At 44.3% G+C, this 16,152-nt stretch overlaps 1 protein-coding gene across 3 annotated transcripts in view; it reads right to left on the reverse strand.

The window, feature by feature from the left end:
• PFKFB1 (6-phosphofructo-2-kinase/fructose-2,6-biphosphatase 1) overlaps positions 1–16,152 on the reverse strand; it is a 46,481-nt gene that overhangs the window by 18,502 nt on the left and 11,827 nt on the right. For 2 of the 3 annotated variants that reach the window (XM_073639908.1, XM_073639907.1), the window contains exons 1-3: positions 10,112–10,418; positions 2,878–3,003; positions 766–862 (exon numbers count right to left, since the gene is read on the reverse strand). In XM_073639908.1, coding sequence (XP_073496009.1) covers positions 766–862; positions 2,878–3,003; positions 10,112–10,262 — 374 coding nt within the window. In that variant the 5' untranslated portion in view covers positions 10,263–10,418. Of the gene's footprint in view, positions 1–765; positions 863–2,877; positions 3,004–10,111; positions 10,419–16,152 lie in introns of those variants that run through there. The other variant, XM_073639909.1, reaches the window with a different exon arrangement.

The raw sequence follows: 16,152 nt of genomic DNA on the forward strand, positions 1-16,152 counted from the left end.
ACACATGCTAATAGATGTATGGAAAGGCTCCATTGTCATTACTGAAAATTCTGTCATTCTACATTGCTTACTAGGGGTGTAACTATAGGCACTAATGAGGGCTTGTAACTTCAGGGGGTTAAAATGAGTCTAAATGCCCCATGATAATAGTTGTTGGGCTCAGATTTTGCACTGGGGCTAAGGAGAAGTTACGTCCCTGCCTCTCATCCTACGACAAGTGTGTCAGCCATGTTTTATTAATCCCGTACAACGTCTAAATATACAGAAAATATTGTACTATTGCTTAACTAGCAATTAAGGGGGTATTCCCATCTCCATGATCCTGTCCCAATGTGTAGCAGGTGTAATAATATTAGAAAATACCTCCGATTAGAAATGTAGTATAGTATTTCTGATTCGCTATGTCGCTTACCCCATGTGCAGGGCATTTTAGGTATCCATGGTTACAACCCCTAGCAACTATCTAACTGTCACTATATCCGTGGTCGTAACCATGGATACCTAAGGTCCTGCAATGCCCTGCACATGGGGTAAGCAACATAGCGAATCAGAAGAACTATACTACATTTCTAATTGAAGGTATTGGCTAATATTATTAATATTACACCTACTACGTATTGGGATAGGAACTTGAAGATGGGAATATCCCTTTATCAATGAAGGAATTTCTCCCATTGACTGTATTAGTGATATATAAATTAGGTAAGAACAGAAACATCCTGCAAGTTCACAACCACATGCGCCTGCATACAGGCTGACACTCACTTTCGGATTTTCATGGCCTCCTGGTTGTCAGAGCGGAAGAATTCATAGTTTTTATAGATCTGCACGGCCTCCCGGCGGTACTGTCCCACGTTAAATACTATGGAGAGAGAAAACAAGTCAGCGCCGAGGCCATAAAGGAATCAAAGGCATTAATCATCATTCCGGAAGATGACGGCCGGGCTGAACGTCCTAGAATTTCTGCTGCGGGAAACACCTCGGTTGTCAGGCGTTATATCACCAATTGCAAAACCTGAAATTTCAGAAATTCAGGTTCCAAGATCACAGATAAATCTTAGGTTTTAAAGGAAATGTCAGACCTATCGATTTTAAGAAATAAAACCAAAAATTTTGGATCATCTTTTTCTCAGAATTCTGCATCATACCCTTCCTCTGTTGCTCCTATTGAAAATTTATGAACAACTAGGTGTTACCAATTGGGGTATGTGTGTCTGCACATTCTGACATTGCCCAATCAAATCTGAGTGTAGCAGACTGTAGTGACACCACCTCCCTGCCACGGTACAGGGCATAGTGGTAACACCCAGTTGTCAACTTCTTCATAGATTTCCAGGAGGAATAACAGAAGTGCAGTGCAACAGAGTTTGAAGGAAAGATTCTCCAAAAGTGTATTTATCAAAACAAATATGTCAATCCTGGACTAACATTTCTGGGGTGACAGCTGATACCCAAAACCTAACTTCACTGTATCTCCGTAGGTATTTTCCTTAGATCAAGTTTAATTATTGTAGAATAGAAAGTTCTCCAAGTTTTACTTAATTTCTCATTATTTTTAAGATTTGCTTGCAAGCAGCATCTGGAAGGTTATCCAGCGCCGTTCACTTCCACATCGGAGGCGTGTAGTGCCGATGACGTTACGACCCCACGCACCTGGGCAGACGCATGTATGATCGGCAAGTATTGAGAGAGTCTACTGGTCATTAGGGTAAGGCACGGGTGAGTGTTACAGAAGGTGTGTGGGAAAATAATATCATTGGCACCGATCACCACCAAGGTGGAAGTGGTTGGTGCTGAAAAACCCCTTTAAGGGTGGCTTCACATATTGCATCTGCAGTGCCATTATTTTTTCGTCTTTTGCAGCAATTTTCCAAAATGTTGCATTTTTTACTGCAATTTTCTGTAAACTGCAGCAAGAAAAAAAAAGGATGCAAACTGACTTTAGGATGGGTACGTTTTATTTTTCCCTTTTTATATGAGTTTTTTTTTAAACTTTTGGAAACAGAAATCTTAATGTCTTAACCCAAAGAGGTTATCCCTTTATCACCTATTGTCGTGTATGAATGTTGGGCCCCCCACTTTTGGTAGCCCCACTGATCACTAGAACGGGGTCCTGAGCCTGAGTACCCCCATCTCTCCTGGATTCCTGTTCACTGCATGATCCCAGTGAGGCAGAGTATGAAACGAGGAGGGGTCACTGCCACTCCATCCCCAGTCTGTGGAGCCAAGCGGAACAGTCAAGAGATATACATGGCCGCCCATCAGCCCCATAGACATTCGCTGAACCATTCAAACTATCTCGTTGCAGTGAGGCAGATCACTGGGGTTGATAACCACTAATCTAGTCTAGTGATGGTGGAGGAACCCTGTGGATAGGTAATAAAATGTCCACCTTAAAGGGAAACTCTCAGGGACATTTTACTACTGAAGCTAGTGGTACGGCTGTATAGGTCTTAGTACAACAATAAAAATGATACCTGTCTTGTAGTAATCGGATGTGCCAGCGCTGATATATCAAGCTTTGAAAACACATGCAAAGTAGCCTGGAAGTGCATTAGGAGCAGAATGTATCAACACGCCCCCAATGCACTTCCAGGCTCATTTGCATGTGGCTCTAAAGCTTGATATCTCAGCGTTGGCACATCGGATTACTACAAAACAGGTATCATTTTTATTGTTGTATTACAATACATACAGCCGTACTAGTAGATGCAGTAGTAACATTGTCCCAACAGGTTCCCTTTAAGGTGTCGCACTTTTGATATAAGGAGCCATATAGCTGATTATTCTTGGACTGGACTGTGAAAAACATAGAGGAACGCAAGGTGCTGCAAATGACGGAAGTGGCGCCATTGCACTGGTGTAGCCATCATTTACCTTTTGTTGGGGTTCCAATCCAGTTGAGGTAGCGGGTGAGTTTCTTGGAGATGTACGTCTTTCCTCGGGCAGGGAGCCCCACCATGATGATCATCGTGGGGGAGTTGGTGAACTGAGGTATAGAGGCTGCAAAAGACGGATAGGGAGCTTTAATTTTGGCCAATCAAATATGATAAAACAGCAATAATTTGTTCCCCTCTGTTACGCTCGTGCCCGGACTGACTGGCGTGAGTGTGATTAGTGATCCCACTGGACCATGAACCGAGGAGTGCCTGGAGGGGCATAACTAAGTATCAACCCGGTCCGACCGAGGGTGCACGGCGGCTCAGTCGACTCCGTGAACCAGGGAGGAACCGAGCAGAGGGACCAGGTGCTACTCCAGGTCAGACCCCAGTCACAGCTGTTGATCCACACCGGGGAATGCAGGAACAGGCAGGTTAGCTGGTATGCAGACAGGTGGGTACTGGCAGGCACGGCTGGTATGTAGGCAGGTGGGTACTGGCAGGTGCAGCTGGTATGCAGACAGGCGGGTGCTGACAGGCACGGCTGGAATGCAGACAGGTAGAAACTGGCAGGTAAGAACGCAGGCTGGATAGTGACCAGTACAGACTGGGATACAGGAACAGAGCCGCAGGAGCGGTGAACAAGCAGAGCGGAGCAAAACCGCAGGTGCAGTGAACAAGCAGAGTGGAGCAAAACCGCAGGTGCGGTGAACAAGCAGAGCGGAGCAAAACCGCAGGTGTGGTGAACAAGCAGAGCGGAGCAAAACTGCAGGTGGGGTAAACAAGCGAAGCAGAGCGGAACCGCCGGAGCGGTGAACAAGCAGAGCAGAACAGAACCACAGGTGCGGTGAACAAGTGAAACAGAGCGGAACCACCGGAGCGGTGAACAAGCAGAGCAGAACAGAACCACAAGTGCGGTAAACAAGCGGAGCAGAGCGGAACCGCCAGAGCGGTGAACAAGCAGAGCAGAACAGAGCAGAATGTGAAGGCAGACAGGACAGGGCTCTGTTCACATGGAACAGACTGGAAAATACAGGAAGATGGTTAGAACACAGGAGGTAGATACAGAGGCAGGGAAAGGGGACAAGCAGAACCAGATACACACAAGGTACTTACAATGAAGTAGCGAGTGGACACAAAACTCACAAACAGAAGTACAGAGACAACGAGTTGGAGTTAGGTGCAGGTCCAGACACTGCTGGCAAAAGGAAGGCACGGACATAGAGAGAAACAAGTAACGGGCTAGGACACTGTTCAGACAGGAACTGAACCGGGAAGAAGATACAGAAACGAGCCTGGGAACTCAGCCCCCAGGGTGGCGGAAACAGACTAGAAGTCACAGGTACAGGAAAAGGCCCTGGGTACTCAGCCCCCAGGGTGGCGGACAGACTAGAGTCAGGACAGGGCCTGGCACCTCAGTTGCAAAAGACAAACTGAGTGAAAGTGTTGCTCAGGCACCTCCTACTGGGTGGAGGGGGTTTAAATATCCAGTGACTCACAGCAATAGGCTGGGGATGCATTAGGACTGTGCACACAGTAGCTATAAGAAACAAGCAGAAAGCCGTGCCGACGCCCTAAGCAATCAGACAAGATACATGGACACAGCAGGTAATGGAGCTAAGAGTGCAGCATGGACTGACAGGTAAGATTGCGGTCTTGCATGGTGGGAGGTGGTGCACCATGCAAGTACGCCACCAGGGATGTTACACCCTCATTCACACCTTGCTTCTCATCACTCTACCCTTTGATGATAAGAGCCAGAGCTCAACCACTACACTAAGTCCCAAGAAATAGGAGGTTCCCTGGAATAGTGGAAAAGATCAAGTTATTTATTTGCAGTATAGAAATTCCCTAATTAACGGGTTATTTCCATTTTTGCAAGTTGCTGATCACAAGGGGTTCAACCATTGAGACCCCCACCGATCCCGAGAACAAGGCTCTAAAATGAGCCGCTCCACGAACTGCAGATAATCTGATTTAAGAGGATAGGAGTTGATCTGTGATTCTCAGTAGCAGCTGCTACACAATGACTTGAGCTGTTCATCATCCTTCAATGTTTACGTACAGGTGCCGAAGGAGCTAAGAAATGCTGATCAGTGTTGGGTGCCAGGTATTGGACTCCTCCCATTTGACAAGGATGACCTATCCTAAGGATATATTATATATGTACAGTCATGGCCCAAAGTGTTGGCATCCTTGAAATTGTTCCAGAAAATGAACTATTTCTCTCAGAACATTATTGTAAGTACACATGTTTTGTTATACACAGGTTTATGTCCTTTGTGTGTATTGGAGCAACACAAAAACAAAAAAAAAGGCAAAGGACATAATTTCACAAAAAAACTCCCAAAATGGGCCGGACAAAATTGGTAAACATCTTTGTTTCAAGCATGTGATGCTCGTTCAAACTTACCTGTTGAAAGTAACAGGTGTGGGCAATATGAAAATCACCCCTGAAACCAGATAAAAAGGGGAGAAGTTGACTCAATCTTTGCATTGTGTGTCTGTGTATGCTATACTAAGCATGGAGAACAGAAAGAGGAGAAGAGAACTGTGTGAGGACTTGAGAACCAAAATTGTTGAACAATATCAACAAACTCAAGGTTACAAGTCCATCTCCAGAGATCTTGATGTTCATTTGTCCACGGTGCGCAACATAATCAAGAAGTTTACAACCCATAGAACTTTAGCAAATCTCCCTGGACATGGACGACAGAGAAAAATTTATGTAAAAAAAGAAATTCAAGTGGTCCTGCAGGCTCAGGGTGCATCAGTGTAAGCACGAACTATCCGTCGACATTTGAATGAAATTAAACGCTATGGTAGGAGGACCCCACTGCCGACACAGAGACATAAAAAAGCTAGACTGCAGTTCGCCAAAATGTACTTGAGTAAGACAAAATCCTTCTGGGAAAGAGTCTTGTGGATAGATGAGACCAAGATAGAGCTTTATGGTAAAGCACATCATTCTACTGTTTACCGAAAATGGAAGGAGGCCTATAAAGAAAAGAACACAGTACCTACAGTCAAATATGGTGGAGGTGCAAAGATATTTTGAGGTTGGTTTGCTGCCTCTGGCACTGGGTGCCTTGACTGTGTGCAAGGCATCATGAAATCTGACGATTACCAAAGGATTTTAGGGCGCACTATAGTGCCCAGTGCCAGAAAGCTGGGTTTGCATCCTAGGTCATGGGTCTTCCAGCAGGATAATGACCCCAAACATATTTCAAGAAGCCCCAGAAATGGATGGAAACAAAGCGCTGGAGAGTTCTGAAGTGGCAGCAATGAGTCCAGATCTAAATCCCATTGATCATCTGTGGAAAGATCTTACAATTGCTGTTGGGAGAAGACGCCTTCACATGAGAGACCAGGAGCAGATTGCAAAAGAAGAGTCCAAGATCCCAGCTGAGAGGTGTAAGAAGCTTGTTTATGGTTACAGGAAGCGATTGATTGCAGTTATTTATTACAAAGGGTGTGCAACCAAATATTAAGCTGTGGGTGCCAACAATTTTGTTCGGCCCATTTTTGGGGTTTTGTGTGAAATTATGTCCAATTTGCCTTTTTTTCTCTTTTTTTGTGTTGTTCCAATAGACACAAAGGAAATAAACATGTGTATAACAAATTATGTGTAATTGCAATCATTTTCTGGGAGAAATACTTCATTTTCTGGAACAATATCAAGGGTGCCAACACTTTCGGCCATGGCTGTTTAGTACATAAGTGTATTCGCCGGACAGTAACCATAAACGCCTACTTAAGTGGCGGGCAAATACTTGATCTCTTCTGATTATGACTTTCGTACAAAACCAAGAACTTGATTTTTTGCAATAAACTCTTAGAGTGAGCACCGTGACCATGGGCACCATGCCATCTGCCACGCTAGGGAATAGAGATGGCGTTCTTGTGAATGCCAGGGAGGTCTCATTGTTATGCGAAGACTTGCTGCCGTCTCCACCTGGGCTGTATGCCCAATACAACTGTGCCAGCTTCTAGAGCTTTAAAAAAGGGGTCTGAGGCGAGCCGAGCGTGTAGTCTACATTACTTATTTATAGCAAAGACTCTAAAAGGGATGGAGCTTTTACATTTTCCCATTTTTACAGTAAAGTATCTTTTTTTCTGTCTTTACATAATGTGTGATGGCCTCCTGATTCTCCCCGACATATATCAGATGGTTGGCCGTCCTGCTGAAATAAGTAGGTTTGGACAAGTTTTTTTTAAATTGTCTGGGTGCATTGAAATTTTTTTTTACACCTTATTTAACCCATTGCTATCCCACCCCTTTTCAACCATCACATGCATGTTCATTTAGGCCGATCGTGCACGTGTTTTTCAGACATCTCATCGTATCAGAACAAAAGATCAAACATGTTGAAATTAACATGCATGATCCTCCATTTTCTTGACATCTGCTTCCGGGAAAAAAAAAATAAAAATCAGGAGACCCCCAACACCTATTAGATGATCAGCTGGTTCCACTGCTGATATGTATGGAGAGTTTTAGGCTGGGACTGCTACCCCCCTACTGGGGGAGGGGGGGGGGTAGTCCATTTCAGGACCCCACTATACCAGCACCATGGACAGAGTGCACAGGGAATCCTCTGAGAGATGTGGGGATAATCTGGGTTTATATTATATGATTTTGACTTTGTAGTATGAACTTTAGGAAATTAGTACAACCCCCATACATAGGATAGAGATAAGAAAAACGTCCGTGACCTCCATCAAGTCTCAAAGTCCCAAAAATGTATTTAAGTAAGGGTAAATAAAAAAAAAGTTTCTGTGTGTTTACAGAGCTTGTGAAATGTACCGCAGAGATCAGCAGCTCCGACCCGCGAAGTGTAAATCAAAAGGCGAAACACTGCATACAACGCACGCCATGCCACATCTCAATAAAACCCCACCGAGAGCCATACAGGTCGTAGAAATGTTTTCAGCCACTTGTTGAAGGGTGACAACCTATATGGCTCAGCCTTATTGTCACCCACAAAACAATAAAAAATCTTATTGGATGTCCCATAAACAATATATCACCTATGCACAGAATAGCTGATAAATGTATGAGCATCATGGAGGATCCCAAAGTCCCCTGTGTGAACGGAGCAGCACTGAGCATGTGCGACCACCGCTCTATCAACTGTCTATGGTCGCAGTTACTTGCTACCGCTCCATTCTTTCAAAGGCCTCCCGTTTTCGAGAATCTACGTGGGTCTCAGCATCTGGACCACCATGGATCATATAGTTATACTGGTGGATGAAGGATAATTTTTTTTTTTTTTTTTATGGCACAGCCCCTTTAATTGAACCTGATATGTGCTGGACTAGCAGATATTCTAGATCATCGGACAGTCCTAGAAACTGTAGGATTAAATCCAAAATAAAATGTTAGAGAAGTCGTCTCATGATGGGGTTTGGTTGGAACCCTATGGATTGATAGCATGGCCAACGTGACTCAGATAGAAGGGCAGAACGGTGGCTCAGTGGTTAGTTCTGCTGCTCAGTTGTTGGGCAGCACAGTGGCCCAGTGGTTAGCACTTGTTGCTTTGCAGCATCGGGGTCCTGGGTACAAATCCCGCTAAGGACGACATCTGCAAGGAGTTTGTATGTTCTCCCCGTGTTTGTGGGAGTTTCCTCCCACACTCCAAAAACATACTGATAGGGAATGTAGATTGTGAGCCTCAATGGGGACAGTGATGATAATGTCTGTAAAGTTGTGGAATTAATGGCGCTATATAAGCAAATAAAATAAATAAAAATAGTAGGAAGGGGCAGGAGATCAGGGTCACTTTTCTTGCAATTAAGGGTAAAGGCAAATTATTATAATCTAGAATATCTCCCACTGGAGAGATGTAATACTTTTTCTTTTTTTTCCCCTCGATAAAAGATGGAAAACACTGGAATCCATACATTATTCACAGTCTATCACTGAGGCTTGAAGGGAGGTCTAACCATGCAAAAAAGTTAGGACAAAGATGGCCTGTCCCTCTCATTAGGCAGTGGCGCGCTCATTGCAGGCCATCCGCCAAAAATAGCTTTTATTGACTAGTTAGTGAGTGCCATATACGAGGGGTAGGGTGGTCCGCAGTGACCGATAATTGTACACTGTAAATATAGTATAAAATGAGAAATATGAAAAAAATACATAGACGTTTTGATCTTCACACACTGGAAAAAGTCTCGAGGGCGAGGATATCAATATAAACAAAGGTTCAGGACAGCAATAAGAAATAATGAAAAACCATAAGAGGTTGTCCACCTTTGGAAACATTTTTTGCCCCTTAAATGCATGTATTTTGGGCTAAAAATCATTTTTGCAATTGGGATTCCTTACAAATTTTACACCTGTTTGGGTTTAACAGTCTCTTTGTTTCCTGGTATATTCTACTTTGATATGGTAAAAAATCAGCAGGAGAGGAGCTCAGAAAAAAAAAGACAGAAAAAGTTATAAACTCTCCCATCAGCCCAAGCTCACCGATAGATTCTCAGTTAGCTTATTCAGCAGCCAGCAATAGACAGTGCAACACAGAGGGTATAGAAGGCAAATTGTGCAAAATATTTACTGGAAATTATTTGTTTCCCGGCATATACTACTTTGATGTGGTCATAAATCAGCAGCGAGACGGACTCAGAAAAAAAAGCACAGAAAAAGTTACAAACTTTTCGGTCGGACCTTCAGAAAGAGCTCTCTTATGGATTCTCAGTTATCTCATTCAGCAGCCAGGAATAGTCAGTGCAACATAGAGGCTAAAGAAGGCTAACGGTGCAAAATATTTACTGAAAAAAATGATTACATATATGCATTTAAGTAAAAAAAAATAAAAATATATATCCCCACAGGTGAATAACCCCAACTACATGGTGATATATCTTACATCGGCATGTACTTTTAGACATCGATGGAAAATGTGGGGGTCTGTCAGGTAAGACGAACAATAAAACTAAAGGACCCCAAAACAATCCTCTGGGCATAGCGTCCCATATTTTACACACCCAATTAAAACGCTGGGAAATTCTACGGGTTCTCAATGACACTGTTAAAGGGATAGTCACCGCCATCATGTCACCTCTTGTAGGGTCAGATTAATAATTGCCTAGGATAATTGCAGGGAGCAACCATGTCCTACGCACAGGCAAGGTGATAGGCAAGCGGTTTCCTACTTGGACCTCATTGTCCCCCCTGGTGAAGTCGCCAAGTCGCCCCAGCTCCAGGATCAGCTAGGGGTCAGTGCACTCACATCCTCTCCTCTGCTGCAGCCTCTCACTCTGGTGAGGGATCCATATTTTCTGTAGCCTGGTCTGCTTCAGTTCCCTCAGCATGTCAGCCATCTGCTGCTTCTGTGTCTTCAGTGCCTGAGCACAATCTGGGTCGGTGCCCGGGGTCTGCATGGTCACAGATGACCTATGGGGCTGGCACCTGATGTGGCCGTGCCCTGTGTGTGGGTCACCTCGTGGACCTTATCTGTGGGAGCAGATAGCCAGCTGTGTTGACTGAACAGCCACTCCACCCCTCCTCCTGAACTAGAAACCCTGCCAAAATGGGAGGGACCCATAGGGACCCATCCCCAACCCAGAAGAAGCCAGGAACTGGAAATGTGCACACTACACCGGATTCATCTCCGCCATTCACAAGTCAATGGAGTGCAAGCTCCTCGGAACACTGTCCTAACTATGGCAGCGAAGTATTATATGCCAAGGACAGAGGCGATTAATCTCCGCCATGTAGGACAGATTGTAGATGTGGAATTACTGAATTTGCAGAAATCTTCAAGTGACCCAGATTTTCACCCCCCCAAAAAAATGCAATGAGCCGATTAAAATCTGCATCGATTTTATGTAGAACTGTAGAAAACCACATCTATTAATCCTGCCGACGTTTGACACAACTTAAAATAACAAAAAAAAAGACAGAAAGTAAAGGAAAACAAAAAAAGAGAAGCAAAAATGAAAAATAATAATAAAATAAAAAAAATAAAAAAAGAGAAACAAAAAAATAAAAGAGAAAGAAGCAAAAAAGTGAAACTAAAACTTAAAATAAAATGAAGAGAAAAAAAAAGCAAAACAAAAAAAATGAAAAGAATTAGAAAAACAAAAAGGAAAAATAAAATTAAAAACAAAAAAAGAAAGAAAATTAAAAAAAAATAAAAAATAAAAGAGAGAGAAACAAAAATGAAACTAAAGTGAAAGTCAAAAAGGTAAAGAAAAACAAAATAAAAAAAAATCAAACAAAAGAAATAGAAAAGCAAAAAAAGTAAAAAAAAAAAAAAAAAAAGTCTCTGTACAAAGAATTGGTTCACAGCATTGTAAAGGAAAAACAAAGCACAGTGGGTGCCTATAGAAGTCAATCCATGCCCTTCCCCAGCCCCCACCCCCCTTGCTGTGCATTATATTCCAGTAGTCACATAGGACAGGGCTTCAGCTTTGATAGATGGTACTGGACAAGATGTGACTATTGGGGGTGAAGTGGGTACAATCACATCCAGGGTCAAATGCTTTACGGTCCCAGAGCTTTAAATTACACTTTATAATATGGCAATTGAGTTAAAGGGTTTTTCCAGTTTTGGTTCCCGGCTGCAGTTTGTTTGAAAAAACAAAACAAAACAACAACTGTGCTTTACTCACCCTTTTCAGGTCCAGCTCTGAGTCTCCACCACTCCTTCCTAGGTCTGTTATTGTTTGCAGTCCCGACGTCACGATGACTGCACGACAGCCAATCGGTGAGCTCAGCAGCTTGTTCTGTCAACTCAGGCAGACATACTGAGCTGATAGATTGGCTGCAGTGTTGTCGACATGAGGTCAGCGCTGCAGACAATAACAGACGAGAGCAGCGATGGAGGTACAGCTCCGGACCTGGTGGAGGGTGACTAAAATAGTTTGTTTGTTTTTAAAACCAACTGCAGCCAGGCGACTGTAGTTTTCCAAAACCGTAAAATCCCTTAAATGTGGCAGTAGTCATATACCTGTGGATGAGGTATACAGCGCTGTGACCTTTAATGAAGGGTTACAATTGATAGTTAACGCTCAGACAATGGGAGTTAAAGTACAGTACTCGGCAGCAGCCACTGCTGTAAATGTACTGGGCTGCTGGTATGTTCGCCCACGTCTGACAAATGAAGCCGATAACATTGGATCGGTGGGCATGCCAGGTGTATGACCCCCACCAATCTGATATTGATGACTAGGGGCGTAACGATCTCACTCGCAGAGGGTCCGACCGTTATTGGGCCCGTGCGGGAGGATGGCTCCCGCCGACACCAGCGCCTACTTCAGCTGGATGTGTGTCCGTGGACGCATTTTCATCTAAAGTGTTATTGCGGAGCAGAGACCCACCGGCTCCCTCAGCTTCAATACACACCGCCAGCCAATCAGAGGCTGGCAGCTGACGTTGGTGTGCCAATTACGAGCGGTGTATGGCAGTGATGTCATGCGTCGTCCATGGCTGGCATGCCAAAGTCAGCTGTAGGCTATAGAAGAGAGCGCCACACATCATGGAAGTGGAGGAAGGTAAGGAGGGAGAATCGTTTATTTTTTTAATGTGTTAGAAAAGAGCGGCAGAACAGACATTATACCACGAAGGGGGACATTATACAAGAAATGGGCCCAGGATGGGGGCTGTTATACCACAATGGGAGGCATTATACGAGGAATGGGCCCAGGATGGGGACATTACACCAGGAAGGGGCCCAGGGTAGGGAAAACTAGTATAGGATGGGGACATATTATGAGGAAAGAGCCCAGGATGGGGGACATTATACCAGGATGGCGCTTTATTGTTACAAGAATAGGCCAGGATGGAGGACATTATTACAGTAAGGGACCAAGGACAGGGGACATTATATATACCAGGAAGGGGTCCATGATGGAGGACATTATTACTGGAAAGGGCTCAAGATGGGGGACATTATACCAGGAAGGGGCCCATGACAAGGGACACTATACTAGGAAGGTTGGAGGTTACAGGATGGGGGCCAAAAATTTGGAAATGATTACAGAAAGGGTCCTGGATGGGGGACATTATTACAGGAAGCTGCCAGGTTGGGGGACATCATTACATGGAGGGTGAACACGCATGTCTTTATAGGATCTAGAATGCTACAAAGGGCCATACATCTGTCACGGGTGTGTCAGGTGTGTCAGACAGTCGTTCTGGATCCATCTGTAGAAGGTCATTGCGCTTGGCTCTCAGGCACCTTCTTGATCTTTTCATCTCTGTAGTGTAGTGATAGCCTTCTTCCTCTAGGACATAGCAGTGACCTCCACCTTCTGCTGCTAATTGACACAACCTTGCTGGATGTTTAAATACCTTCAGTCTCTCCAGAGAGTTGCCAGTGATAGCTCTATTTTCCTCTGTCCAGGCTTGAAGTACTAGTAGTTGGCCAGTGTCTTCTTGGAGTTCCCTTGGAGGATAGTTGGCCTGATCTCTCTGGTGTCTTCTCAAGCTAAGTGTTTCCCTTGTCTGTTTACCTGTTTGTCTTTAGTTGCAGTGGGGGCTGACTATTGCTCACCCCATCCCCTCCCTATCTAGGGCCTATTGCTAGGGGCAGTTAGGGATTAGGTATCCTGCTCGGCGATAGGTGGGAACCTATTTAAGGACTTTAGGGGAGACAGGGTGTTGTCAGATCTGCCTAGAGGTCTCCACTCCCCCTTTCCCTAGTGTTTGGGCTGCCTCCCCCTCTTCCCGTTGTTGTGCACTTTGTCTTTCCCTTACCTTGCGTGGCAACATCTGACCAACATGGAGGTGGGGGTCCAGGTACAAATGTCGCACTGGGGCTCATCGGACTCTAGTTACATTCTAGTTAATGCCAAGGATAAGTCATCAATATGTAAGTCCTGGACAACCCCTCTAAGCTCTGCTACATCGGTACACGGTGTTGCATCCAATAACAGTAAAACATTCTATGCACAACAGAAACGTTCCAGCACAGGATGTGAATTCTAACAGGTTTTTTTTTTAACGCAATATGTGGTTACACCCATTTTTTTTTTTATACTATCACACCCTAATGTCTCACTGGCAACGTATTGGATTGCATGGTCTAAAATGTAGCAACATTTCCAGGAGAGAAAAAAAAATCTGCCTGGTAGGAAATAATTGTTACTGGATTGATAAGATTTTGCAATGGTTTCCAGGAAAATCCTGTTCAGAGGATTCTAGAGGAAGCTACGGTGACAGGTTATTATGAACTTAATCCCCAGTGCTGCAATTAAAGCTGCGCCCGCTGTATCCCAGATCCTGTCCTCTTCCATCATACTAAAGACCTAGCCTCCCTTACTAGCCTTTCCCCAAACTCAATCGAAGTTAGTTAATTAACCCCTTAACGACCTATGAACCATATTTTCATCTCAGATGAATGTATGAAGCCGATTCAGGAGCTGTGCCCGTAAAATACCAAGGCTGATGACGGCAGTGATGCATATCCGACATCTGCCTGTCATCAATCAAATTAAATGACATGATCGCTGGAAACAATGGATTACCACAGCAGCCATAGGCACATCTCCATAGGAGAACTGTGATTTCAATGCTGGAATATTATGGAATTGAAGTACATAGTATAAGAGATCAAACAATCACGGGTTCAAGCTCCCTCCCTATATATGTGTATATACACTGCTCAAAAAAATAAAGGGAACACTTAAACAACAGAATATAACTCCAAGTAAATCAAACTTCTGTGAAATCAAACTGTCCACTTAGGAAGCAACACTGATTGACAATCAATTTCACATGCTGTTGTGCAAATGGAATAGACAATTATCAAGACACCCTCAATAAAGGAGTGGTTCTGCAGGTGGGGACCACAGACCACATCTCAGTACCTATGCTTTCTGGCTGATGTTTTGGTCACTTTTGAATGTTGGTTGTGCTTTCACACTTGTGGTAGCATGAGACGGATTCTACAACCCACAGAAGTTGCTCAGGTAGTGCAGCTCATCCAGGATGGCACATCAATGCGAGCTGTGACATGAAGGTTTGCTGTGTCTGTCAGCGTAGTGTCCAGAGGCTGAAGGCGCTACCAGGAGACAGGCCAGTACACCAGGAGACGTGAAGGGGGCCGTAGGAGGGTAACAACCCAGCAGCAGGACCGCTACCTTCGCCTTTGTGCAAGGAGGAACAGGAGGAGCACTGCCAGAGCCCTGCAAAATGACCTCCAGCAGGCCACAAATGTGCATGTGTCTGCACAAACGGTTAGAAACCGACTCCATGAGGGTGGTATGAGGGCCCGACGTGGAGAGTGATCTGCTGCCTGCAACATCCTTCAGCATGACCGGTTTGGCAGTGGGTCAGTAATGGTGTGGGGTGGCATTTATTTGGAGGGCCGCACAGCCCTCCATGTGATTGCCAGAGGTAGGCTGATTGCCATTAGGTACCGAGATGAGATCCTCAGAAGCCTTGTGAGACCATATGCTGTTGCGGTTGGCCCTGGGTTCCTCCTAATGCAGGACAATGCCAGACCTCATGTGGCTGGAGTGTGTCAGCAGTTCCTGCAAGATGAAGGCATTGAAGCTATGGACTGGCCCGCCCATTCCCCAGACCTGAATCCGATTGAGCACATCTGGGACATCATGTCTCGCTCCATCCACCAACGTCACGTTGCACCACAGACTGTCCAGGAGTTGGCGGATGCTTTAGTCCAGGTCTGGGGGGAGATCCCACAGGAGACCATCCGTAACCTCATCAGGAGCATGCCCAGGCGTTGTAGGGAGGTCATACAGGCACGTGGAGGCCACACACAATACTGAGCCTCATTTTGACTTGTTTTAAGGACATTACATCAAAGTTGGATCAGCCTGTAGTGTGTTTTTCCTCTTTAATTTTGGGGGTGACTCCAAATCCAGGCCTCCATTGGTTAATAAATGTGATTTCCATTGATGATTTTTGTGTGATTTTGTTGTCAGCACATTCAACTTTGTACAGAACAAAGTATTCAATGAGAATATTTCATTCATTCAGATCTAGGATGCGCTATTTGCTATTTGGCAGCTCTTTGATGTATCTCTGATGTTCCATTTGGATTTGAATCGTTGTGTGATATGGTATATGGCCTTTGATTTTGTGGAGTTTTAACTAATAGTGACTTTTTTATCTCTTATAGATCTTTGGAGAAAGTGAACTATATTATCTACAGGTTTCACCTCTACATCATCATGTGACAGTGTGATCTACACGTGTGATAATTTTTTTGCATGTCAATATATATTGTTGCTAATGTTTGGATCAACATTGAGTATCATATATATGAGTCTTTATTATACATTCTCTTTATAATCTATATAG

This window comes from Phyllobates terribilis, unplaced genomic scaffold (genome assembly GCF_046119375.1).
Source record: "Phyllobates terribilis strain yellow unplaced genomic scaffold, ASM4611937v1 Scaffold_7__3_contigs__length_470593459, whole genome shotgun sequence".
NCBI classification, from domain to species: Eukaryota; Metazoa; Chordata; class Amphibia; order Anura; family Dendrobatidae; genus Phyllobates; species Phyllobates terribilis.